Source organism: Pleurodeles waltl, chromosome 1_2 (genome assembly GCF_031143425.1).
Source record: "Pleurodeles waltl isolate 20211129_DDA chromosome 1_2, aPleWal1.hap1.20221129, whole genome shotgun sequence".
NCBI classification, from domain to species: domain Eukaryota; kingdom Metazoa; phylum Chordata; class Amphibia; order Caudata; family Salamandridae; genus Pleurodeles; species Pleurodeles waltl.
Window position 1 is genome coordinate 1,296,303,905 of NC_090437.1, and position 26,800 is coordinate 1,296,330,704.

The window sequence follows — 26,800 nt, forward strand, 5'->3', positions numbered from 1 at the left end:
GTGCGTCTCTCTGGTTCCGGTCCGAGGTGCCCAGCGCCGCAGTGGGAAGCCGTGGCCGCTTCCAGCGTTACCAGGCGGGGGCAGCTGGGGAGGGCGGCCCGGGGCAGGCGCCCGAAGCCGCTGCAGCAGCATGTGGTTCATCTACCTGCTCAGCTGGCTCTCCCTGCTCATCCAGGTGGCCTTCGTGACGCTGGCGATCGGTGAGTGGCCCGTTCCTTCGGGGGTCTTGTCCCCCCCTCTCTTGGGTTGACGGAGGACCGGGCCCCGTTATGAGCCCCCCTCTCGTTGAAAGCCAGCCCCCTCTTTGCTGGATACGGGCCTCTCCCCTTCATCGGCGCCCATGTCTGTTGGGGATTTCTGTTAGTGTGAAGGCTTCTTGGGGGCACTTGAGACTCCTCGCACCCTAAAGTTTGCATTATTTGGAAGCTCTCTTGTTGGGCCCAAGGTAATGACGTGTCTCGTACACGAGGAGCTCCCCCAGTCGTGGGTATGCCTCACATCCTGGAACTTTTATTCCTGGAGTTATAATGGCAGAAACAGGACTACAAGTCCCAGAATGCAAAGGTGAAACTGGGACTGGACGAACTACCTGGAAAACCTGAATTCTGCTTCCTTGCATTCTGACCCCCAGCCCACTACTTGTTTACCCCACAAACCGACGCCCTGAACTTCCAGAGTTTGTCGAGACCCCGGAGGCCTTCAGGGGCGGGTGAGCTCGGGGTGGCCTCTGTCCCACCCCGCATTGTTACCCTGAAATACCCCGCCCTTGCCTCGTGGCTTTCACGTCCCCGTTCTCTCGGGTGTCTGAGGTGCCCCCACCATTTCACATTGCCCCTGGTGTTTACACCGCCGTGAGTGGAGCTTCCAGACCCGGACATGTCCAGTTGGCATCTTTTCATTGAGCTCTATCATACTTTCACTTTCTTTGAGCTCCACCCACCCTTGGTAACTGCCCCTGAGGGCACAGGTGCTTTGCTCTGGGCGGTGGGTCGTTGATTGCCCGGGTCTCTGGTGCTTTCACCGGCCCCCGGCGTGTGACGGTGCGGGCCGCCTCCTCGGGGGGCGGGCAGAGGAAAAGGCCCGCACGCCGCCTTCTTTTCCTGTAGACGTGGATGTTATCCGGCCAGCCCTGCTGGGGGAGGAGTGGGAGGCTACAGCACACCCTGGAGCAGGCAGGCATCCTGGGCTGTGGTGCATCACCTGCACTGATCTGCAATCCCCCCCGAATGTAAAGCGTCCCTCTGCAGGATCATACTACAGCTTTGGGAAACACATCGCTGCTGCGGCTTTTAAAGTGTTGTTGTCTGCTGCTAAATGTGTTATGCAGAAGGCGTTGTCAATGCCTCGTAAACTGTAAAGAAAGTATGTGACCTGTAGCAGTGTCTCGCTTCGGACAGCCGATCACGGCTGCTTCCTCTGGAACCAGCTGACACATAAGCACCTGTAAGCTGCCTTAAGAGTCCCGCTAATCAAGAGGGACAAAAGTCCAACCTATGCAGTCTGCACCAGAAGGACCTCACTACAGCTCTGTAGGTTTATAGGCTTCTGTATGAGTCCATTCGAAGCCAGTATAACAGTATTCCCCTTTGAACTCTTACGTTTGTCATACCATGCTGTCGCTAATGTTAAGAACTACCCATTAAAGCTATTTTCCTAGGTATTTACTGAAGTTCCTTAACTGCAATCTACGGAACTTTAGCCAATCACTGCTAAGTTTACCTGTGACCTTTTTCATTCTAATCTCTAAAGTTAGTACCGTTTCTTTTGTTTATAGTAACACACACTTCTTAACTACTTAGGAACTCCAAGACTGTCAGTAACGTGCTCCTCTGTAGTATCTAGTTATTTGTAGGTCTTGACTAGGGTGACCAGATTCTGAAAACCAAACCCGGCATATCCCATCTTCGTAGAAGTAGGACTTTAATTCTATATCGACTGATGGTTACAGAAGGACATAAGTGATTGCACCGATCCAACATAGGAATGGCAGACAATATGGCGCTAACGGCATTTAAATGCTCGGTAATATGTTAACTAAATTGCTTTCTGGTCACGGCTAAAACTAATTATACACGAAAACTTTTCTTGTTAACTATCATGACTACACTTAATTGCCATTTCATTAAGCTTTACACCAGCAAAAGACATTAAGGCATCTCAAGTTGCCCCCTGATTTGCTCTTTTAGGTTGGTTGCATTCTGGCACTTGTATTCTTGCATGTGTACATGTTAAAAACGAGAACTTAAAGTACGTTATGAAACCAGTACTTCCGAAGAAAATATATATGTATGTATGACATAGAATGAAAGTGGTTGAGAGAAGCGCAAGGATCCATAAAAATGTTAGCTTTTGCTAGAGTGTGAAATCAAGAAGACAACGTAACAGGAACTGTTTTCAATACACAGTATAGCATTAAAGTTCTGACAACTTATGTTATTTCAAACGAAATTAGTGCAAACCAGTGTTTTGTATAAATACCCCCTCTCCTGCTCCCCTTCATGCTGTAATGATGCTAGAAGGAAAGCCTATGACGGTGGATGTCAGTTTGAGATCTCTTCTGGTGCTGATTTGCTTCTCTTGACACTCTGGCGTGCTTCTCCACTGAGACAGCACAGCAGGGAAGTCTTTCAAAATCTAAAACAATTACCTTTTGTCCACGCGTTGATGTAAAGAAGAGGGCCTGTGGCAATGTGAGCCTGCACTAAGTTTCAAAGCTAGTATCACCGAGGTCCCTGCACACAACTGGAACACTTATTAGTTTTAATTAGAACTATCTGGCCGTCGGGCAGACGACGGGAATCCAGGACTGTCGGGGATATCCGGGACATCTGGTCACCTATCGTGGGCGGTACTTACTGTGCGCCTCTTGTAGGCCCAATGCTTATCCTTGACTGGCTGTCTCGTCAATGTCATTGGCTATTCTTTTTATTTGGCTACTCTTTCCTCTTTGTCCCCCGCCCCCGAAGGGTAGCTTCTCTACCACTCCGCTGTTTACATTCAGGGAACTACATTTTTGTTCTGTTGGCACGTTTTCTTTCTGTTTCCCACCTGCATATCTCTGCTTTCTACGACTTCCTCTCCTACGAATTTACCTCAGCTCGAATCTCCGCCCCCTCTCAAAGTTCAGCTTATTTTGAACTTCAGAAGCATTGGTTGTTGATCCAGATGGGGAGGAATGATAGAGTTGCCGCGTGAGACAGTGCCGCTTTTAAAGGAGTGAGTTGATGTGCAGGTGTGCGCCCCTGTATTGGGTGACACGTGTCAGGATTAAGAACGCTGGAACTGAACCCTCTATCACTGCGAGTCTTCCCAGCTTTTGCTAATTGGACAAGAAGATGATTTGTTGTTTGAAATGCCTCATATAACTATTATTCCACCTTATTGTAGATGAAATGAAAGAAAAGCCTATGGGCTCCTTGGGTGTTGAAGGGTTGGTGACTGAACTGAGAGTGGAGGGGCAACTCAGTGTCTCTGGTAGATCACATTGCCACGTATGTAACTGTGTTTAGGCATTTTCTGCAATTGTAAATGGTCGGTAGAGTGTGTATCTAGAGTGGGAATAGAGGTGTCTGGGTCGTCCTAAACTGAAAGCCCAGTGCATTAGGGGGAAACCAAGCTTATGTTAAAAGAAAAGAGCATTTCTCAGTTTCTGTTGTTGTTTGTGTACACTCAGAAGTGACTTGTATGGAATATAATCCCCAGCTTCTTGAAAACATTTGCCAGTCTCTCACACGTGATTTAGAGGGGATAGAGAATTTATCTTGCACTTCGGAAGGTATTTGTATTTTATGGCCTATTATTTTGTAGGCTTAACACAGGTTTGAGTTATCTGGAGCACAATCAGTTATTTGACTTATAGGTGTGCCTCGCTGCTGGCTGAGCTTCTGATGTTGGGACCTTGGCTCTGCTCCCGGCTTCAGCACTTGGTTGAAATTTGGTGATTCTGGGAAAATCTTTGAATCTTCGTGTGGCGTAAATTGTCAGAAATGTGAAATAAAATCTATATAGTTGCAATGTTTGAAAATATAAATGTGTAATTCAAACATGTGAAATCCCCATTCAGTGTAAACGATCTTGTATTCACCTCCACACATTTAATGTACCGTGCTCTGTTGTTTTTCAGCTAGGTTTGTGCTGTCAGTATTTACACAAAGATGTGAATACAGAGAGAGAAAAGCCCCTCTTAAAGAAAGTGTAAATTGTCCACCGATTTACAGTTTACCGGGGCTGTGAGGAAATACTCTGCACCTAAATAACATAGATGACTGGTGCATCCTGCTGCTCCATAAGAGGAACATAAATATTTGCTCATAAGCTCTAAGCAAATAAGGTTAATGTTTGTGTGATTTTAATGTGAAAGCTTGTATGCATGGTGGCATTCAAAGCAGTGACAAGGCACAGCCGAACTGCCATGCTTAAAATACCGTAGATCAGTGGTCCTTAACCTGTGGTCCAGAGACCCTTGGGTGTCCGCAAAACCAACTCTGGGCGCCCATAAATACTTAGAAAACTAAATATTAGCAGATAAATAAATTGTATACAAAGAAGCAAACTGTACAGTTGAACATTTTAAATGTTCTTTAAACGTGGAGGGTGTTTAGTATGCTCAGATTTGTGGGAGCACTGCACATGCATCAAACATATAAAATAGTAGGGACAATGAATGGACTCAGTTTAATTTAGAAACGCTCCCACCTTCCTATTAAAACGTTGTTTTTATATTTGTTTGCAAATTAAATAAAATGCTTCATTTCTGTATTTGTTTGATGAATGCCATTTCCTGTATTTGTTGTGTAGTGTTTTGCTGGTCAACTCATCGAAAATGCTTTGGTGGGGGTCCCCAGCTTCCAGTAATGACTCAGTCGGGGTCTCTGGATTCAAATGATTCATTGGGGGTCCCCGGGTTCCAGTATTGTTTATGTGAGGCTCCACAGAAGTTGTTAGGTTAAGAACGACTGTTTCATTTTGGAAGGATGCATGCGCTCTATTCGCAAATTAAAGATGAGTATTTTACAGCTGATTTTAATGTTTCACTTGGATGATGTAACATAGATGTTTGCCTTAGTACTGTGCTTTAGTTAAAAGCCAGACCGGAATGTATCCAGGTTAAGATTTAATCTGTTTTTCTGTGGTTCCATCAGGACAGCCATAGGGCACTTAAGAAAATAATTTTTGGTATATAAGAAGTATTTTTTAATTAATTTAAATACACAAAACAAAAGGTTGGCATAGCGTCTAGAGCCGAGTACATTCTGTACATGATGTGTTATATAGTTGACTAGATGGTACTAATGCTGGTATACAGTAAATAGCTGATTCAGCTAGGGAAGTAGAGCCGCGCAGTGGTAAAGAAATAAAAGAAGTAGAGAAAGTAGGAAAAAGAGTGGAGAAGAAAGTTAGACAGAGAGGTGATAACCCAACCCTATCTGGAGGGCGAGTTATGGATCCTGTGGATGGGTTGCATGTCAGAACCACGCATTCCGTTGCAGCGCACGTCGTTGCCACACGTGCGTTACGAGAATGCCATTACTACACATATGCCTTACCGCGCATGCATTTACAACAAATTATGTTGTAAAAGCATGTGTTTTAAAGGCATATGTGTGGTAAAGGTCCCCTCCCCCAGCCAAATAGCCCCCCCAAGTTCAAAAACCACCCCTACCCTAAAACCTAACCCCCACCCCTCTCTAAAATAGTCCCCCAGAACCAATCACCTTGCCCTAATCCCGAAAACCGACTCGCCCTAAAACGTACCCCCTGCCTAGAACAGCTCTCCCACCCCCAAGCCCAACCCCCCCTCAGCAAATAGCCCGAAAACCACCCCGCCCAAAACCCTAACCCTCCACCCACCCTAATCCCAAAAACATACCTGCACCCTAAAACCTAACTCCCTCCCTAAACAGGTTTAAAAGGGGAAGCTTTGTCCTCAGAGACTGCGCCCTTCAATTTGAGGAATTTATAGCAATCAGAAAGGTCCCCTTTTGACCTCCGTGAGCTGGCAGTGGATACATTTGGGTCAAGTTTAATGTCCCTATTGAACCACATCGAGGAATGTAGGGAGTGTTCCTTTTTTACATCTAAAAGGTGGAGTTCAAGGTGTAGTAGGGCGAGTCTGGTGTGATTTAAAATGAAGTTATCAAGGATAGGATGATCTTTATAAGTAGAAGGCATGTCAGAGGGAGATTATCTGTTAGCAACCACTCCAAAGAGAGCCATGGTGGTGTGAAGTCAGGAATGTTGTCAAACCATTTCCCCCCTTGGGCAGCCAAAAAGGCTAGTTGTTATTTTCTGAAATCAGGAAGATTGGCACCACCTAATTGTTTAGGTAAACACATTTTTTTAGAGAGATGCATGGATTTTTACAAATCCAAATGAATTGGTTGAGAAGCCGGTCAGAGTTACGGAAAAGGGGAGCACAGGATGGGGGCATGTTTAGTAAGTAGTTAACAATCGGAGTGATAACCATTTTTATGGATTCAAGCTTGCCCCACCTGGCCAGAAATTTTGGTGATCAGCCCTCTAAACAATTTTGCACTTTTTGAAGCACTAGGGTTCATAATGCCGGATAAATTCGGAAAGGCTGTCAATGAACGAGAGACCTAAATAGTTAAGGAATTTAGGTTGCCAAGCTAATCCAGAGTTTACCAAGACTTCCTTGGTGCAGAGAATATTCAGTGGACGAACCTCCAATTTAGCTTTATTAAGGGAATGACCCATAGCTGCAGCATAGTTATAGATTTTGGTTACAATTTCAGTAATGTTGATGTCTGCTTGTTCTGTTACGATTAAAATATCGTCTGCGTATGCTGCCGTTTTAAAGGATCAGCTCTTAATAGTTATGCCTGTGGAATTGTTTTGTTTTTTTCTTTTAAGGACATTAAAAGTGGTTTGATGGCTGGTAGGAAAAGGGAGGGGGAAACCCTACTTTGTACCTTGTTTGAGCGGGCATGAGTCCAACAGCGCTCTGTTGGACCTTATTTTAGTCCTGGGATATGAGTATAGGGCCATTACCATTTTTAGGAATGATTCACCTAGGTTAAAGCAGGATAAGATGCTTCTCAAAAAAGGCCACGCAACCTTACCAAATGTTTTTTCATCATCAAGCTATTGCGCAACGGGGGAGTTCTTGGGTTTGGAAATCTGTAGGACATGTCCCAAGAGTCTGATATTATCATTGAGGAAACTGGCATGGTACTGTCAGATCAGGAGTGGCAGTACCACTTCCATAAGTTTATCCAGGATTTTAGCGTAAAGCTTACAGTCTAAATTGATGAGCGATATTGGCCTATAGTTTTTAGGCTTTGTGTGGTCTTTTCCTTCTTTAGGGAGTAGTGTTATAGTGGCTTCCGCGGTAGTGCCTCCGATGTGCCCCATATTTGCTTATTCATGAAAGGGAATTAGGAGGAGTTTACTCAACTCTTCAGTGAATGATTTATAGAATTGGGCAATAAGGCCATCTGGACCGGGGGCCTTCTCAAATTTGAGGGTCTTAATTGCTGATTTTATTTCTGAGTCTGTGATGGCCTAGTTCAGTAAGGACTGGTGATTGTCATCTAGTTTGGGGTAGTGAGCTTATTGAGGTAGGACAAACTGTCTGCCGGATTGATGTTAGTGTTTTCATCATACAGTGATCTGTAAAACTCCAAAAATACCTTAGGAATTTTCTGGGGATCTAGCTGCAATTGTCCCTTTTTGTCCCTGACTCGAGTCAAATGTGAGTTGTTTTGTTTGTTCTTTAGTGGGCTACAATTTTTCCAGCAGTATTGCCTGCGCACAATTCTAGCAAATTGATTTTAGTCACCCATTGTCCAGTCCTAGAGCCCAGGAGTTTGTTGGATTCATATGTTTTCCGGTTTAGTGTGTCTAACAGCAGTATGCCTTTTTCTAAATGGTGTTTGTCTTCCAGTTGCTTTATCTCAGTTTCTAGCTGATACCTATTATTACCCCCCTGATAGTGACCTTAAAGACAGCCCAATGCGTTTGGGGTGGGCAGTGTCAAGGAAAGTTTGTGATGGTTTTACGGATCGTTTCTAGATGTTTTTTAAAGGGGTGTCGAATTTCATAAAATATCTACTTGTCCATGGAACAGGTTGCTTCTTAAATCTACGTGTCCTGTAAAAAAAATCTACTTGTCCCCATTTGGCACCATGTAATTCTGCGACAAATTATGGCAGCAATCTCACTATGTAAGAGCTCTGATAATAGCCTCTCTGATTATGCCAGGGCTACTACTATAGTAGGCCTTGAATACTTGCAATGTCAATCCCTACAATAGCAATTTCCTCATTTAGCCACTTTTCTGCAGATCTACACACTTAGGCTGGAGGAAGCAATAAGCAATAGTTCCAGGGCTGGAATGCCTTTGAGTGTGCATACCTACTAACTTGCATGTTTAAAGGATTTTCACCAGCTCTTCTTTAATCTTTTCCCATGATGAGAAAGATTGGAAATTTACCCCTGACAATGGCAGTAGCAGTTCTTCCAGGGTCAGGGGAAAAAAGTGGTTGGAGGGAAAGTGAACTTGTAGACGTTCAATAGATTTTCACATGAGAAAATCTACACATATTTGCTCGGCCTAAAATGCAGTTCACAAATATATTTTTTTAGGCGTATGATTACCTGGTCTACTTCTGTAAGTTCTTGTGAATACATACATGAGACACTAATTCAAAGACATACACCATAGGTGCACTTTTGTGACTTTCTCCAAGAATTGGGTCCCTAATTAGGTCTGGCGTTAACAAAGACATTTAGTTTAATAAAAAAACTTCTATTTCTCTCTATCGGCTGGCTTTACTGTGAGTGATTGTATTCTGCTCTTCCACAAGGAGCATATTAGCACACAAAGTAGTTTTGTTCAGTGCCAGCAGCTACTGTGGCAATTTCTCCCCCTCCCGAATACTCACTCAGGGCATGTGCTGTGCTGAGGGGGCCCCCTCGAGGGGGGCTGCAGGGCCTTTGTTACGCCACTGGTGGCAATGTGTGCTTTTTGAGACCAAAAACTTGTTTTTTCTTTTCCCAGTGTTTGTTCCAATGATGAGGGCCTGGCAGCTCCTACAACAATGAAATTTTACAAAAGCCATGTCAAAACAAGACATGCATTGACAAAACCAAAAGTCTCACCCAAAAATGCCAGATAGGTTGGTTTTGCCAATGTTTGTTTGTTTGTTTATGCTTCCCATAATCTTTTTAAAAATGGTTTCCAAAGATTTTCCTTTAGGAATATTTGTTTGGAAATACTAGCATGCATCAACACATTTTACTAAATGACGCTTTAAAGAGAAATCACCTAAAATTTCATAGTAGTGAAATGTTTTTTTCCTACTTGCGTTTTTTTCTGAGCAATCCATCTTGAAAGCTAGGAATCATCACTCTTGATTGTGGCCTCGTCTAAGGAAGTTAGTGTGGCCGAATGATCAGAGACCAGTCTGGATTTTATGGATGAGTCGGATATCATTCTCACCATGTTATTAGATAATATGTGGGTGATTCTAGAGAATGATGTGAAGGGGAGTAGAAAGTGTACTCCCTTGTATCCAGGTTTTGAATATACCATGTGTCTACCAGGGAAAATGTAGAACGTATTTTATGGCGTAATCTGTGGGATGGTGATGGTCAAAATTTGTCTCTCTGGCTATTGTCAATGGAAAATTGACATCTCCCCCTATTATTATTCAGGAGTCAATGGGAAGACCTGCAATAAATTTGTCGATTTGTCTCCAGAAGTCAGTGTCATTAGAGATTGGCGCAGATGTATTCAGCAAGTGCAATTCTTTTCCGGATTTAGATAAGTTATTAAGTATCCACCTCTCACCTGATCAGAGCGTGTGTCCAAAACAGTAATTGTTGCCTCTTTGGCAATGATGGTAAGAACTCCATTTCTCTTTTTGTGGGCGGGTGAACCAATGACTTCTAAGAACCATGCAGCTTTAAAGGAGGAAATGTCTGAAGATGAGAGCTTAGATTCCTGCAGGAGTATTTAAGTCACATTTAAATTTGTAACTGTACTCAGTAATTTTCCTCCTCTTAACTGGATGGTTTAGTCTTTTTGTATTGAGGGAAAGATTTTGTGAAGCGTCACACTTCGACATGGGTGACATGATGAGGAGCCTGAGACGTGGGTATCAGTCACCCTGATGTGCTGTAAGATATGTCTCTGCCTGATTTTTATGTGACGAGCTAGGTTCGCCGATCCTGTGTGAGCTAGTACTGTCTAATGCAATCCAGGATTGCCCTGGGTATGAGTAAGAGGTTATGGTAATCCCCAGAAAATGAAAGAAGAGAAGAAAGAAAACAAAAACACAAGTAATGGGAGCCTACCAGCTCCAAAACCCGAACCCACCAATACTACTTACTCTTCCTCCCTCCCCCTACCTGGAATAGGTATTGCATGTGACCCAAAGGAAGAGACTGACCATCTCCAAGGTGCCATGGTGTAGCTTAGTGAATATTTAATGAGCCAAGGTTGGTAGAAGTTGTCTTGTTAAATGTGAAGGACCAGGGTAAAAAGAGTGTGAGAGGTTCCAATATGCCATTGGCAGAGGTGACCACGGTTGCATTTCAAGAAAGAGGACCAACTGGCCCAACGTTTGGTAGATTATAACAGCTGAAACATTTGTCAGTGAACACGAGTCAATCAGGAAACGGACAGAACAGTGTGTGATATAGGATCACAAGATGCCATCTTCTGGCAGTGAGTCAATTTATGAAGAGGCTATGGGTGATGTCTACCTTAAGTTGCACAAACACAGAGTATCATAGTATGATGCCCATGACATCTCAACAACTATCTCATCTATAACATTGCATTATCTTGTGAAAATAAATTGACATATACATTATATAATGTATGCCAACCTCCTTGAGTTATTCATTGGATGAGTGGATTGAAAGTTGAGAACTTAGCTTTGCCTGTGGAGGCCTGTGCTAGCCATGCTGAAAGGGATATCCTGGAACAGAGATTACATAACATCGCATCTTATCTGATGTGGGAGGCATCAACTAGAATTTTATAGCATCAAATGGTATCCAATACTAATCTGGTGCAAGAAAGCATTTTGTATTGTGGACACCGAGCAATTGCCCTTTTAGCAAGTACTGCAGAAAGAATGGAATAAGGAATAATAGTACTAACTGTACAATATCCCTGCTTTGGAAGACATGTCCATCTTGGCCTCTTGAATGTTGTCAAGGAAGGAGGCCAGATCCTGTTTGTCAAGAGCGCTGAACCTCTGTAGACAATACGAAATCTGGCCTGGCCTGAAAATGAAAAGGGAAGGTTTATGCTTTGCAGTCTGGGCCTGAGAGCAAGGAAGCCTTTCCTTGCTTGTACGGTAGGTGTGGAGTAATCTTACGCGATGGTGATCTGGTGGCCTTCCAGGAGATCAGTTTGTGTTTGTGTGCAAATGAATTAAAAAATGAGTTACACATGTTGATATCTGAGGGGTTTGAAGATTATTGGCCTGGGTGGTCAAGGTCAGGTTGCATGGTCATTTTGTCATGTTGGAATGCGATGTGGTCTCTCAAGCTCAAATCATTTATCAAAGGAAATGTTATTGCAGGGGATCCAATCCTCCAGAAAGGTGATGCAGGAGCCATGTTGCCTTTCACAGTTTTCAACATAGATAAATACTCTTATAGTAACTCCTGTTCCTATCTTCCAATTCAGCAATGAAGCATTGCATCAAGATTGAGGCTTTGTGAAGGGAGCGGAGGTCTTTTTGCAGTGAGAGATTTGTCCTCCAGATTACTAATGCACTGTTCTGCTGCAGTTAGTTTATCGGTTCTTTGCTTGATGTCGAGTCTCATACCCACCACATCCTGCTGCATTATATTGAGGCTAACCTTTGTGGTTTGGGCAATATGTAAGACCTCTTGATGTAGTTCCACTCCCCTCCCCCCCTCTTTTTTTAAGTATGCAGTCCATTGTGTCTTTGAGCTCAGTTTTGTTTTTGATGGGTGATTCTGGGGTCGGTGGTTCTGACTTTGCCCTTTTCGATGCAGAATTTGAATCTTGATGCCTTGGTCGTTCTGGTTATTGCACATATTTTGCAGATGGTTAAGGCTGAGCTAAGGTTGCAGTCTGAGTAGCGTTGTTAATAATTTTGCGATAGTTTTGTGCTCACCTGCAGTACTTTTCTGCTTTACAGGTATTGTTTAGGATCGTACGCAGTACTTTTCTGTTTCTAGGTACTTCTGTAGGCACATATGCGCTACTTGACTGCTTTTCAGGTACTTTTCTGCTCATAGGCAGATGATCACAAAGCTGGAATGCAGGTATAGCAGACACCCCCCCCCCCCCCCAAATTTGTAGTGTAGCATGAGGATAAAGTGGTGCAAAATACAGGAGGTGATTGCCTCAAGAGTAATTCTTATGGTATTTAGCTGGCGGAATTGTGCATTTGGGCCTCTGTACGATTTATGTACTTATCTCCTTGTCTGTGTGCTTATGTACACAGCTCATAATATGCCCGGTATAGTTTCAGTAGAGTGATATCTAGCGTAGGCACAAGTGAAGTAATTGTAGGCAAGTGTAGGTACCGGGTGCAGGATTATGAAGTTGCTGACATATTTACGTTTTATGATGCCAATGCAGTGTTTCCGAGGTTGAAGGTAATTTTGGACTGTTTGTGTGGTCGCAGTTCCAGGATACTTATAAGGTTGTGGATGTTCTTTGCAGCTTTTAACAGATGAATTTACCTTTTGTCAAGGGCAGGAGAGGAGCGACTGCGATAGCAGCTGCCATAGGGTTGTAACTTGTTTAACGATTCTCCTGCTTCTGTTCTATAATGGCCCCTTGTTGGGGAGTGTGACTTGTTCCGGGGTTTCCTCCCTTGTGCTTGCCTGCTTACCGCAGTACCTTTTTGGATGGCATCAAGCTGAGCCTGGCTTACAGCGGTGCTACTGATGTTAATGGTCAAAGACGTATAACTCTGTTCACGGTACACCACATAATTTTGGGATGCATGCAGAAATTTTGGACACAAAATTACTTCTCTTTTATGAGGAGGTGGGTGGGTTACGCCTGTATTTCTGTCGAGTTGAACTCGCCCGTGACTGCTCTGACCTGGTCTAAATAGCAGGCCTCACTGCCTGCGTATTTGTTCTGCTGCTCATACTGGTACTTCTGAGCGGCTTTTGAGGGTGATGCTGGTCAGGCACAGGCGATCATGGTCGCACAGCAAGACAGTGATACAGACCCGCATTGCGTGGATCACCCGGAGTGTGGGGGAACGCTGTGAAGAGAGCGCGCAGGCCACAGGGTGTAGGTGCTGAATATTTAAAGAGGTGAGCGGTTTAGTGGTAGCGGTATCTGTACTAGTTTCATGGGTGAGCACAGGGTTACGGACTGTCCCAGTTAACACTAGACCATTTAATAATGATGGCTCTCATCTTGTTGCAGGGATGGGGCATCCATGTTGGCTGACCGCTGGGCGCCTGATTCAAGGCGCAGTGTTTTGGTGCAGTAGGGGCTACAGGGAGAATTTCAGAGCGTGAGCCTCTGTCGCTACATATTCTGGTGCCCTATCCATATTTTAAAGCATCAATGGTGATCTTAACCCATTCTGAATGAGGAAATGCGCGTCTAGGGGATGGAGCTCCGGCTTATGCAGCTATTTTCCTCCACACCAGGCCATCTTATGTTGACAATTCGCTAGTTGCCAAATCTGTCCCGTATGTGATCAGTGTAATATGTCTGATTTTATTGATCCAACAGAAGCAGATGTCAGTATATTGTATTGTATGAGTTACATTTTACAATAAGTCTTTCAGCAGACATGATTTTGCTTTGAAAGTTCACCACCCGTTGCTGTGAGGACACTCGGATGGAAGTGGCCTGTCTTCAGCTGTCGCATCTCTTATATCTACAGAAGCGTTTGGAAACTTAAAGAAATCCATGAAAAATATTGAAAGGGTTACTTAACTTATAAAGTCTCCATCACAGTCCGTCTACATTAGGGAAATTCTAATAACACAGTTTTCTGTGCCAACTTATCCTGACTACTCTAATTTTGTTTTTGCCTGAAATATGAGGAAATTCGTTTTTGGGTGTCATTTGTCAAAGTTTTTAAGTGTGTTGACCTTCCAGCAGATATAATTTCTTTAGAATCTTACAGTAAGTTGAGCTAAAGAGGTTTTAAAGAATGTACTGACTCCATCGGTGTGATTTTAAAAACCAAGATTAAAAGCAATGGAGAACAGAAATCTCTCCACTTGTTGATGCTTACAAAATAGACACATTATACTTTTAGCTGTAAATAATTTGGTATTTAAGATTGGTTTCCAGGGTATGCAGTTAGGTGGTGTTGAGAAAAATCCCTGCAGTGTATTCAGTTACTAGGTTCTCCTTCCAAAGGCACTGTCTACGCACTTATCCTCCCATTTTGCAGTGCCTTTTAAGTTGGCAGCATTGTCAAAAGCAAACACTTTTAGTAGGCAGGCCAGCTCAGCTATAGGTGTATGCTGAAGAGGCCTCGTTTGAGGTTGAAGCGTGCCTAGAAAGTGCCATTGACTGCCTTACTTACCACCATTATAAAGTTACCAAGTGAAACGCCAATGTAGAAAACACGGTCTATTTATCTAAATTTGGAAACCTTTCAAACAACATTGTGACCTGCATAATTATATGTACTTTGAGTCACCTGTTTGTAAATACACTTCATGGGTGGAGTCTCACAGCCCATCACTGCTAACCAAGTTTTCGCTGATAATGGAAAGATACATTTTGTCAACAGACATACTTGCACACTAAGTTTCTCTTCATGAAGCCTATTTACCTGCACAACGTGCATACATCTAAATTCACTTCAATTAAATGTATGGGGTGGTTGTGTGACCAGACTATCAATTTTTAGGTTTTGCCTACGAGATAATGCTAGCTATCTGTTTGCAAAAAGCCCTTTTGGCAGCTTACAGAGGTCTTACAGCTCCCAGTTTCCTCACTGTTGGCTTCTTGTCAGTTATTTGATTTTCATTTATTAGCTTGTATGGACTTCACTTCCTCTTGTGTTTTATGCCTCCTCTGGAGCGTCCCACATTAATGTGTCCATCAACGTCCCACTTTTCAGCAACCACTCTTAGTTTTAGTTTAGCAGGCCAATGGTGCGCATGTGTCTCTTTTTTTTTTTTTTTCTGCTGTCTCCCTCGTGTGCTTCTCCTCCCCCCTCTCTGCCACACGGTTGCCATTTTCCGTATTCCTCCATAATGCACTTGCCCTCGACTGGTTCTCCCTGTGTTGCTTTCTCACCCATGTGCTCCTCCCCCAAACTCCACATGCGCTTGTTGCTCTCTCACCATGTTGTTTGCTTTTAAACCCACCCGCGGCTTCCATGTTGCCTTCCTCTGCCCAAGGCCTTTGTGTTGCTGCCACGCTGGTTTCTTTTTATTTATCTATTGCTAAATGGAGATAGGTGCCCCTACAAAATGATGCAGCAGTATCAGATTTTATCTTTAATTCCTCTTTAGCCATGTTGCCCAAAATCACTGAAGGTTTTCAGCCAATATTTCCCACGCAACATATTTGCTTTGCTAGTGGTTGTTTGCATTCTCCTTGTCCTGTAGTTAGCGAAAATCACAACCAGAAGGGGATGGTTTTTGGGGTGCGGGGATGTGACGGGGGAAGACAAACTCTAGATCCCTCCCCCCCTTAGCCCACACATGTTTTTTGAAGTACACATAATATTACCATTGGCCAGTTACTTTGTAGCGGGGTCTTTTGGAAAAACCTCCAACGTCCCCTCTTTGCCCCATCAGCCTTGATAGGTAGAGACACAGAAGCAACCAGGCCCATTAAAAGTAAGTGTATTAGTTTTTCCTTCTAGTACATTAGATATCTGATAGTCTATGGAAATTGGGCTTCTAAACTCCTGGCTCACATAATGCTGGTGTACGGTTTGGTCTATGTTACAATAATACACCAGGCCTCGAAAAATTATAAAAAGATTACTAGACCTGCAGGTAGAGTACCTTGAATAATCTACTCGGCCTAACTGTAATGTACTTGACCTGTAAACGGGTCTCAAATTGTGTGATCCTAGGCAATTCGTTTACGGGGTTGTCTTTTTCTTTCTCACATACGAGCTCACCTTCAAGTATGTGAGCTCTGCATTTTTGCTGCACAAAAAACTTTTGTTTGATTAAATAGCCAAAATGCTTGCTCCATGTATAATAAGAATCTAGTCTAGGGGACAAATGATCCATGACTTGCCTCTTAGTTTACTAAAAGCACTGCCTTCAAGGCAGGAGTGTTTCTCAGTTTATGTTTAAACACTCACTTTTAATAAATATATTACTAAAGCATGATGTGGTAGCGCACTGTCATTTACAGACAGTAAATTTCCAAGAAATGTCCAAAAACCTTCCCACTAACTTGCAGCTTTAGTAATAAAACTATAGAGTATTACGGTGAAAATTTGGTTTCAGAAAACGTTTCTTTTGCACATCACTAAGTAAAGAGTTTGTTTTCCTCCTTTTAAATTATTTTTTTCTTCCCATAAGTGCAAAAAATGGGCTTTCACAACTACTGAAATATATTTTGAAATGTTTGTACAGTTGACTTAGTGTGAAATTAAAGAGTGTATGGTGACAGGTTTTCCTAACAAACAACATTTAAATAACTCTTTTTAAGCAGGTCAGAGAAGTTCACCTTACAAAATCCTGGAACTCTGCAGTGAGAAGGGAAATTAATTGCAAGACAAACTGACTTTTGACCTCTGTCTCAACACAGAGCAAATGTGACAACATAAGATTTCAATGGGGTTTTTATTGCTCCTTTACTTTCTGACTGAACAGAACACCTGTTCATTGTCAACTCGCCAGAAGGGGCAAGGCGAAGCCTGTACACAATTAATAATGATGTTCATGCCCATCCAGAGCTGTAGATTTTTCAGTACACAAATCTATAATACTATACATGGGGTGAATACCCCCTGACGTAGATTATGGATATTGCAAGTCACCGAACAGCTCCATGACCATATAGTGGAAATAGGCAGAAGGCTGAGTTTGTTTATAATGTTATGGTACTCCGAGATGACTTGCAGTATCTCTATTGTGTACGGCAGTGGATACTTTATTCCTTATAATTCATGGTCACCTTTCCCATAAACCACTTATATCCTTGGTGCATCCCATAAACCACTTATGTTCTTGGGACATAGCTTTTTCGTATCCGTGCGGGATTTCTAAAGTTGAAGAGTAAAAATAGAATTTGTAGTGCAAAATCAAACACAACAAAAAGGTAGATATTGTGAAAAGATATTCATATTTGTTTAGTTCACGTCAGATTTTTTTTAAGGCACAATAGCTCAAAATGTTATAATTACATGAGTGAAAAATAAACACATTGCTATAAAATGTATTCTTTCTGCTTGTCAGAGCTAGAAAAACAGAGCAGAAGAAAGAAAAGCCACACTTTGTTTTTATTCCCTAATTATGTGTTGTGTCCTGAAGTGCTGTTCCCCCTGGCTGCTGGCAGCAAGCGTTGTGACATCAGAACACCCAACTATAATAAATGATAGTTAAGTGGCCAAGTCATTTCCTCATAATAGGTGACCATGTGCATCACAAGTTGCCTACAGTATATGGGGTCAAGTACTCCCCGCTGTACATTATAAAGATATTGCAAGTCAGACTTCAGTGACCATATGGAGGAACGAGGCTGAAGGCCAAGTTCTTTTATAAGGGTATGGGACTCCGAAGTGACTTGAAATATCACTGTAATTTATGAAGGGGATACTTTATTCTTTATAATACATGGTCACACCATCTCCTTTCCCATAAACCACGTAAATCTTTGATGCGTGGCTCCATCATATGAAAGAGAGAGCATGTTTGCAAACATGAGGAATCAAAAATGTAATTTGTAGTTCAAAATTAAATATATCAAAAACGCTGTTTGATATTTGTTGCAAAACGATACTTCAAGCAGGTTAATACGTTTTTTTTTTTTAAAGGCACAGTAGAAATATGCAATAAAGATTCTAACTTTCTATAATTATCAGAGGAGAGCATAAAATAAACATGTTGCCATAACTATCTTCTTGTCAATGCACAGCTATGAAATGGATGAAATAAAAGAATTGTTTCATTTTTCCTTCTTTAGGCAGCTTTTTTTTTTTTTAAGTATGCTTCATGACCTGACCTGCTTTTCTCCCTGGCTGCTGACAGCAGGCATTGTGACATCAGAACTCAATTGTAGTTAAATATTACAGCTTAGTTCTAATGTCTTTTCTTTTTCTTATAATCGGCGACTGTGTGCAACACAAGCCACAGATTTAGATAGTAAAAAAAATACTGACCGGTTTTTATACAGGAATTACATAATACCATGTTTTTATACAGCGGTTGCAAAGTCTCGTTAAATATATATTTACAGTAATTATGAGGTTAAACAGTAAAAACGTGTTTCTTTTCTTTACTGCTCAAAAGTAGCTGTTCGCCATCTTGGAAAGTTTGTCTTGAATAAAAAGCAATATGGCTGCAGATTCACGCCACCTCAACACCCAGGCGTGGTGAAACTAGGACTGCTGATCGTCATGACGCGTGATTACACATGAGCACATATGCATCACTGTGCCCTCTTTTTATTCATTTATTTGGTATTCAGCATCTGCAGTACCTATTTTTGCAGAGCGGCATCAGGGAAAAAACATTGGCAAATAGATCAGCAGAGGTGCGACCTGTTGGTTCTGCCAATGCTGGTTTGTTCTTAAGTCAAGTTTTTGACCAGTTCACTCATCGGGCGTGCTGCAAAACTTACTCAAATGTGACTTTTCAATACCTGCACTTTTTAATTATTCTGTACTTTTTTTTCCTTCTTAGCGGCTGGTCTATATTATCTGGCAGAATTGATCGAAGAATATACAGTGGCCACTAGCCGAATTATCAAATATATAATATGGGTAAGTTGGAGAGTTAACTGTTTCTATGGTCATTGCCTGTAACTATGTGTGACCTAACATATAAGGACCCACAATTAAACAATTACTGTGCTTGAAGCATAGCTAATGGGCTAGCAGTATTCCATTGTTTGATAATAGACCAGTTGTGTGGGTTATTTGTTTATTAAAAGTATGTTAAAGTACTTTTAAAAAAGCATAGTGGGGCATAGCAACAATGGCAGTGAAGCGCTTCACAAGCGTAGGGTTTCTGATAAGGTTCCTTGTTGATTGTAAAATTAGTCTTGCAAAGTCCAAGTCTTGTGACTTATGCTTGCCCTCAACTTTATTCTGAGAGGCTTTTTGATATCACAATGTGCATGAACCATAAGCTCATGAGTTAGTTGCCCTTGCTTTATCTAATACAGCTTTCAGTCTCAAAAGTGAAGACGCTGTCGAAAGGTGGAAACTCATGTCTCCTAGTAGACCGCTGGGCACCAGCAAGATGTAGAACTGCTCCTAAAGCATCAATGAGAGAATTTAAAGTGTGTTGAAAGAAAAAAGTTCCACAAAGATATCTTGGGAAGCTTTGTTGTACTTTGTTCTGGAAGGAGCTCATGGATTTCCTCATTTTGCAGTTTTCTACAGCAGTACTCGCAGGCCTGTACCTATTTGAGAATTTTCCTGCGTTGATGGTGGGAGTCGGCCTCTTTACAAATTTGGTGTATTTTGGTTTGCTGCGGACTTTCCCTTTCATCATGTTGACGTCTCCAAATTTCATACTATCATGCGGTAAGATTCGGCAAATAGCTCAACGTATATTGACAATTTCCTCTGCAAATTAAAAAAATTGTGTATTTTTTTTTACATTTAAATTATGACCATAAATAATAATTTAAACGCAGTAGTTGAAACATTGTGTTAGTCATTTATACAGTTGTATTTTCCACGCAGCTTAAAAATGTTGATACTAGTCCAGCGTTAGCCTGGATAATTTCTTTTTTTTTCCTATATATAGTACTCAGTATGCATATGAAAATTCAACTTTTTCTCAGAAATTTTCTTCCGCTTGCCTTGGACTGCAGAAAAAACATAACAAGCAGTCGGCACCCTGCATCAGTCAATGGATAAATGTCAGAAGACCGGTGCATCCAAAAGTATTCTAATTGGCTACCAGTTTCAATCAAAATGACTAAAAACCAGGCCTTATTCTGCTTGGTTGAAATTGTAGACAGTCAGATTGCTGAAATAAGTCCTAATTGGCCTGCTTTTCAACTAGTCATAAAAGGTTTGTTTTCTGAGCATTTTGGTTGGCTTCTAGCAGCCAGTTTAAATTGCTGCGGGTTGCAGGTGTCTGGACACCTTTTTGCACTCTTGAGAGGCGCAGAGAGCCTGAACGGGACAGTTTCCTGTGTTGCAAGGGGGAGCGACCGTTCTTTCTCAGAAAATCCGCATCTTAAATGTGCTATATAATATCGAAAGAGTCCTACAGATGGCTTAAGGTCCAAGTTCTGACTACTCTATGTTGTTGGTAATGGTTTGAGAAGTTTCCCCTGACCAGATAAACAGATGGTTGGTGGATATCATAAAGTGCCTGTAGTGCCCTCTGGTATTGGGTGGGGGAGGGGGCTGGAGGGGGTGCAGGCAGCCAGATACTGAACATGCTCAAAGACGAGAAGTAAAGAAAATATTAAATAACTATTTCAAGACACAGGAGCAGTCTGTTCATTTTCCAGGATAGCTGTGAATAAATGAAAAATGATTGGAGGAGCTTTGGAGACCAAAATTGGGGGAAAAGGCTTAAAGCATACCATGCAAGTTTCTAAGAACAAAAGAAGACCTTACCTTTATACACTGTCGCAAATAACTGTTGCCACTGCCAAAATACTTTACGTCTTTTTTGGACCACACAGGCTAGTTGAACAGGTGCATTTGCACTAAGAAGTGGGGTGCTGAAGCGTGTACATGTTTTGGGTAGATTGAGGGCTAGGGGAATACTAAAAGTCCTTTATTAGGGGAGAATAGTTGAATGGGTGGTTGAGTGAAAAAGCATCTTTTCCATACACCAGCCGGACCAAAAAACAAGAAATGGGGGAGTGTGCAAGAGAAGGGTAATGGAATCATTTGCTAAATCAGTATTGCTCTCTATCATCAAGACTTGTGGTTTTGAGTCGAATTAATGTATAACCCAACACCAAAGGGACATGAAACCCATAATAAACTGCCACATAATGTACAGTATGTTGCGCATTAAATTCTGCAAAAGGAATGTAAATTAATATTGTACGCCAGTGATATATTGGGGCAACTATCGGATTCAGACAGATCTTTACTTTTCAACAGAAATAGAGACAGTAAGAATTCTGGTTAGAAAACATTTCATAGGTTCTCCATTTCCCTGAATTGTTGAGTGTGGCTTATAGCATGGGTAAGGCGTAGTTTGAGATGCATAGGAATGAAGGCAATTAAACCAGTGCCTCTTAATCAGTGTACAACCTAGCAGTTTAATCAAAGAAAGAAAGCTAAGTAGTAAGATAAATTCTTGACATTTGTTGCAGTTTCACGGTCAGTTACCCAGTCAGAAAGTTTGAGGACCATTCAAATGAGTCCTTTTTACAGCACAAAGGGCATGAGCCCTAAAGAAAGAGGACTTGCTCCATTACAGCTGTTTTCCAACCACACACTTTTAAATAAGTATTTTCCAAATTCAAAATGATTTAGCTAACAAAACAGGTGATCAGGGCTAGCTTTCCCTTAAGCCAATAAAACAAAACCCGAAGTGAACTTTAAAACTGAAAAGCAATGAACTAAAATTCTTCAGTGTTTGAGAACAGTGCCGCTGCCCCTTTAAAGAATACTAAAGACTGCACTACCCCCATCTTATACCGCAGGCAGCTGGGCGGTATTTTCCTGTTAATTGAGCAAGGATTCCAGAACACTCTGACTTAGGTTAGAAAAGATCTCTTTTAACCGAAAATTCTTTTTTTTTTCCTGTTTAGTTTGGTTTTAACTTAACATTCGAAGTTGTCAGCGATAGCTGTTTCCCCACTTTTCTGTTGGGGCATATTCTCTCCACCTTTTTGAGGATCTGGCTAGCAGCTGTGCAGCAGCTGGATACAATACCAGTCAGTTTGGGAGTCTTGCAGTGACCGGTAGATGCACCTCAGCTTCTTCTGCCATCTCAAAGGTGTGAGAGGCCTAGGCATGAGAAAGCAAATACAGGATAGCAAAGACCTCTACCGAGGCTCTCACTGTTGCTGTACATTTTTGGGTTGAGCTGCAGTGAATCACGTTTGTGATCGTAGTTTGGTCACAAACCTATTCTTGCCGGACCCTAGTTGTTCTTGCAGGATTTGCAAAGTGGTGGTGCAGTAGCATGTTTTCACAATACAAGGTGGCAAATTAGGCCAATTTGTTATCTCGTGTGTCTTCTGAAGTCTTCATGTGCATGTTTACGATATTTTTAGCAAGACCTCCAAATGTATAGAGCCTCCCTCTCAGAAAGAAAGAAAAAAAATGCATTAGAAACGGGTATATTTAAGCCATCAAGAATGCATATGGTCCTGCATTTTGTCGTTTTACGCATAGTCCAGCTCTCAATGGTAGAATTTTCAAGTTTGCCTCCCTCAACCTTACAAGTTATGAATTAAAGCAATTTTAAAGTCGTTATTTACCCACCATATCTCTCAAATAAATTCTAAAGTTCTTTAATGTGTTTCCTTCACTGCGTTTAACCTTTGTAATGTCCTGCTTATTTTAAATAGGAGATTTGAGATCGTCGTCCGATTTAAAAGGTGCACCTAGAACTATAGCAAAATATTGGCAGTGTTATCGTTTCGTACAAGAGACTTAAATAAAATAAACCGATGTATGCCTCAATCCTTTCCCCTCGTGATCTAAGATGTATTTCTGTTTTGCAGTGTTGGTTGTGGTGAATCACTACTTAGCCTTCCAGTACTTCGCAGAGGAATATTATCCATTTTCAGAGGTAAGGCAAACTCCACTGCAGATGATGTTCATGACGTTAACGTGCTGTTGGTTTTACTGTGCACCTTGGGTGACAGAACAGACACGTCCACTTGTATGTCTCTGATGTAACACAGGCGTTTTCATTCTTTAAAAGCTTCATTAAGTCACTTGAATGGTCTATGCCAGTGGTTCTCCACCTTTTGACTTCTGTGGACCTCCCCTTCCACCAGCTTATCAATACTGGAACCCGGGGACCCCCACTGAATCGTTATTGAAATCCGGGGATCCCCACTGAGTCATCACTGAAAGCTGGGGACCTAATCTGTTAAAATTATTCCATTTTCTAAGCAGTTGTGGACCCCTTGAGGCTTCGGGGACCCCCAGGTGTCCCCGGACCACAGGTTGGGAACTACTGGTCTATACAAATAATGTTCTATTAAGAAAAACTCTCTTGATTGTACGGCTAATTGCTGGGTTACAAGTTGGAAGATCATGCCCGGTTGAGGGAAGGGTGTGCAATTACTTGTGTGGGTAAACACAACACGCGGAATGGAAACCAGATAAGTAGTTCTTTTAATGGAGTTTAGGCATGTGAATACATTGCATTAACTTGAAGAACAGGTTGGATTTGTGGCTTTGCAGTCTTCACTCTATTTACATTGATTTCAATGACTCTTCTTGTAATGGTGGCCAAAGATTCATTGTAAGCCATCTGTATTTATTCTTTCTGACCCCTATTTGCTTCCATAATCTCACACAACTGCCATCACTAGACCTCCACGCGCTTGAAACTGCAAACCACAGAATGACCTGCCACCTTTGCCCCAGTTAGCATTGGTCATGCCCTGCGCCACCCATAACCACGATGGAATCTACGTGTGGGTGTTTATATCACTGGAGAGCTGGAACAGGCAAAAACCACCTCCATGAAACGTGGATCTGTGGTTTGTCATTGACTTCCGCGAAGAGGCACATCTGCATGTTTTTTTGTCCTGCAGGTTGCATGGCCACAAATGTGTCCCCGCACCTTTTTTGAAGAGTTGAAACTCAGGATAGTAAAAGCTGGGCAAGCGGCATTATGCGATGCTGCGGTTTTCTTCCCATAATTATGAATTTGTCACATAATTCATCATCTGTATAATCTGCAGATTTTTAAAAATAAAATGGTTCTAGATGAAACGGATCAAAAGTTGCTAAAAACGTGACATGTTCGTATGTGGTTGTTAAACTAGTACTAATGAGGGGACATCTTTGCCCAGATAGTATTACCATGTGTGGAAATCCTAAAAGTAATACGATTAAAAAACAAATGTGCTGCATTATGCTGCATAATTTGCCTTCTCTTGACGCATTATTTAGTCAACCCTGCTGCATAATTTGGTGCTCCCCTGCTGCATAATTCCAGTGGCCTGGAGTATACGGAAATGTCACTTGCCAGCATTCTTTACTACACAAACCTCAAAAATGTGTGAAAAGTTTGTGTATGTCATCTGATCTCTCCACCCCCCCCAAACACACATCTAACTTCCAAAGGCGCAACATCCCACTAGCAAGTGTCCCATATTTCCATTTATTGGAAATCGTATCTGACGTGGGGTAGGCCTGTCATGCAGTACAGGAAAAGGCCACTTCTGCTGTCGGGACTTCAGTGTGGACTGTGTTTGGGGCATGTGTGTTGTATTACATTGCAGGGCCAGATTGATTCCACTTTTCCCCCCAAAAAACTGTGCTGTAAGAGACAAACTACGGGCATGAAACTTTATTTCCTCCCATTTATATGAGCAATACTTCGGAGTCCGGGCTAACATCAAATGTCCTACCGTTCTTGTCCTGGTTAAATATAAATACTTTACCTCGGGTCTATTGTTTGGTCTGTTGTAGGAGGCGAATGGGCATTGACTGTGACCGAGTGAAGACCATTTCAAGTTCACAGGGTCGTAATATTGTGCTTTTGACACAATTTGAAGTCCTGTTAAAAAAAAAAAAAATAGGCGGCATATTCGTGGTTTCAGCTCTGGTGTCGGTACAGTAACTCCACTAACTCATGTGGCGTGCTGTTTTTATCACAAAGAGTTAGAACACTGAAAACTACAAAATTTGTAGTGAATTCTATCAGTCTCCTAAACATGTTGTATTTTCTTTTGAACAGATTTCGTGTCATGTTTGCAGGGCACAGGGTGAGAGAGCGGTGGTCTGCCCCCCCACCCCACAGTACCCCGGCTTCCCTCTCATTTCGTACCCACATGCCCCAACATACCAGTTTTCCCAGCCCCAGTAGTGACCTCAAATGCTTGCCCTTTGTTTTTAATCTAAGCTGTCTCTTACAGTTTATACATATATATATATTTTTTATGTTTTTGCTTCTCCGCATTCATAGTGATCTTTCGTTTGGCAGGTTCTGGCGTATTTCACGTTCTGTTTGTGGATAACTCCATTTGCATTTTTTGTGTCGCTCTCTGCTGGTGAAAACGTCCTTCCATCCACAGTGCAGCCGGGAGGTAAGTCCAGGACAATTTTCTTTTATAGAAAAATAGCTCGATGCCCTCAGTTCACTTTGGAGATAATAGGTCGATGCATTAAATCTGCATATCTACATATTTTGTTGCCACTGCAGTCGTGTGTTTAATATTCAGCAATTTGCATACAACTCAAATTGAATTTGCTCTCATGATTCGTCTCGTACCCATCCATTTTGGCAATTCATTTCCATGTTGGCTTTCATAAAATATTGCTATTTTAGCTCCCCGTTCTTGCTAAGGACTGTCTTGTGTTGCAACATTTTTGTATGAGATTTTAAAGCGAATTAGTGCATTGCAGTGTGTTGCCTAGAATCCTCAGAGTACGGATGCTTTGTGGTTTTGTTATATCGCTGACATCGAGTAAATCCTAGATTTAGGAATAGAGTAATCATGCCGATAGCGTTCTTTTCGGTCCCTTTAAACACACTTAAAAGTTGCGTTTTTGATTATGAAGTTTGCAGGTTCTCATTTCTAACAGGCTCTCTGTTCGACAATAATCTGTATTGTGAATTGGGGCTTGATTTCTCATAATTCCATTGTTTCACCTGGTTCAGGCAGGTGGCACCGAACAAATATCACTGGGGTCAGATCTTTAAGTTACCTTTCTCTCTCTCTCTTCACAGATGATGTTGTATCAAACTACTTCACGAAAGGAAAGAGGGGTAAACGCTCTGGAATCCTGCTCATCTTTTCTTTCATCAAAGAAGCAATTTTGCCCAGTCGACAGAAGATGTTTTAATCAAATGGAGTTGGACACCAAAGGAGAAATTCACCTTGGTCCACGGTACTTGATGACTCGAAGAAGTCCAGCGTGGGTCCTTGGGTCATGGTTATGTTGCAGCAGTGCACACAGAAAAGGACTTTTGTTGAGGGCATGGACATTACTACCTGAATTCAAGTTCAAGCCACAGAACTGACAGTCATTAATGGAGACTTTTGCGTAATTGGCCTGTGTGATTGTAAAAAAGAATAAACAGAAGGTTGCCTTTTTATATACTGACTTGTGCGACTTGCTTATGGGAATATCCTGTTCAAAGAAAATCACTAAATCAAGTGGAGCAAATGGATGTTCTACAGAAGTTGGTTCATTTTGTGCTCAAACCAGAAATAAGGCACTTTTGAATCTAGACTCCTTTCGTTTTACAGTTTGAATAGTGTTCCCATCACAGCAAGAGGATCTCTGCTTGTTCAAAACCCACAAACAAAAGGCGAGATATACGTATGCAGGTTATTCCACATAAAGGCGCTGCAGCGGAAAGGCCTCCATGACACGAGTCTGATGTCGTTGCATGGCAATACTTAAACATTTTAAATGCCAAAACATATGATCCCTGTACAGACTGTACACAATTCTTTTGGATAGGGTCTTGCCTCCAATATTTTCTGATGGCCTCATAATGCGTTGGCTGACATTTCTGCATTATATAGGTGAGG

General features: G+C 42.0%; 1 protein-coding gene across 1 annotated transcript; it reads left to right on the top strand.

Annotated features, from left to right (window-relative positions):
• Positions 1–26,358, top strand: TEX261 (testis expressed 261). Its single transcript, XM_069205309.1, has 6 exons — positions 1–200; positions 18,823–18,902; positions 19,517–19,670; positions 22,799–22,866; positions 25,243–25,345; positions 25,990–26,358. Exons 1-6 carry the CDS (start codon positions 131–133, stop codon positions 26,103–26,105), a joined length of 591 nt encoding a protein of 196 aa, XP_069061410.1. The 5' UTR covers positions 1–130; the 3' UTR covers positions 26,106–26,358.
• Positions 26,359–26,800: the final 442 nt, after the last annotated feature.

Coding starts and splice junctions, on each gene's coding strand:
- TEX261 (XM_069205309.1), top strand. CDS start 131: ATGTGGTTCATCTACCTGCTCAGCTGGCTCTCCCTGCTCATCCAGGTG. Junction 18,903..19,516: donor TTATCAAATATATAATATGG/GTAAGTTGGAGA, acceptor CTCATTTTGCAG/TTTTCTACAGCAGTACTCGC. Junction 19,671..22,798: donor AAATTTCATACTATCATGCG/GTAAGATTCGGC, acceptor TCTGTTTTGCAG/TGTTGGTTGTGGTGAATCAC.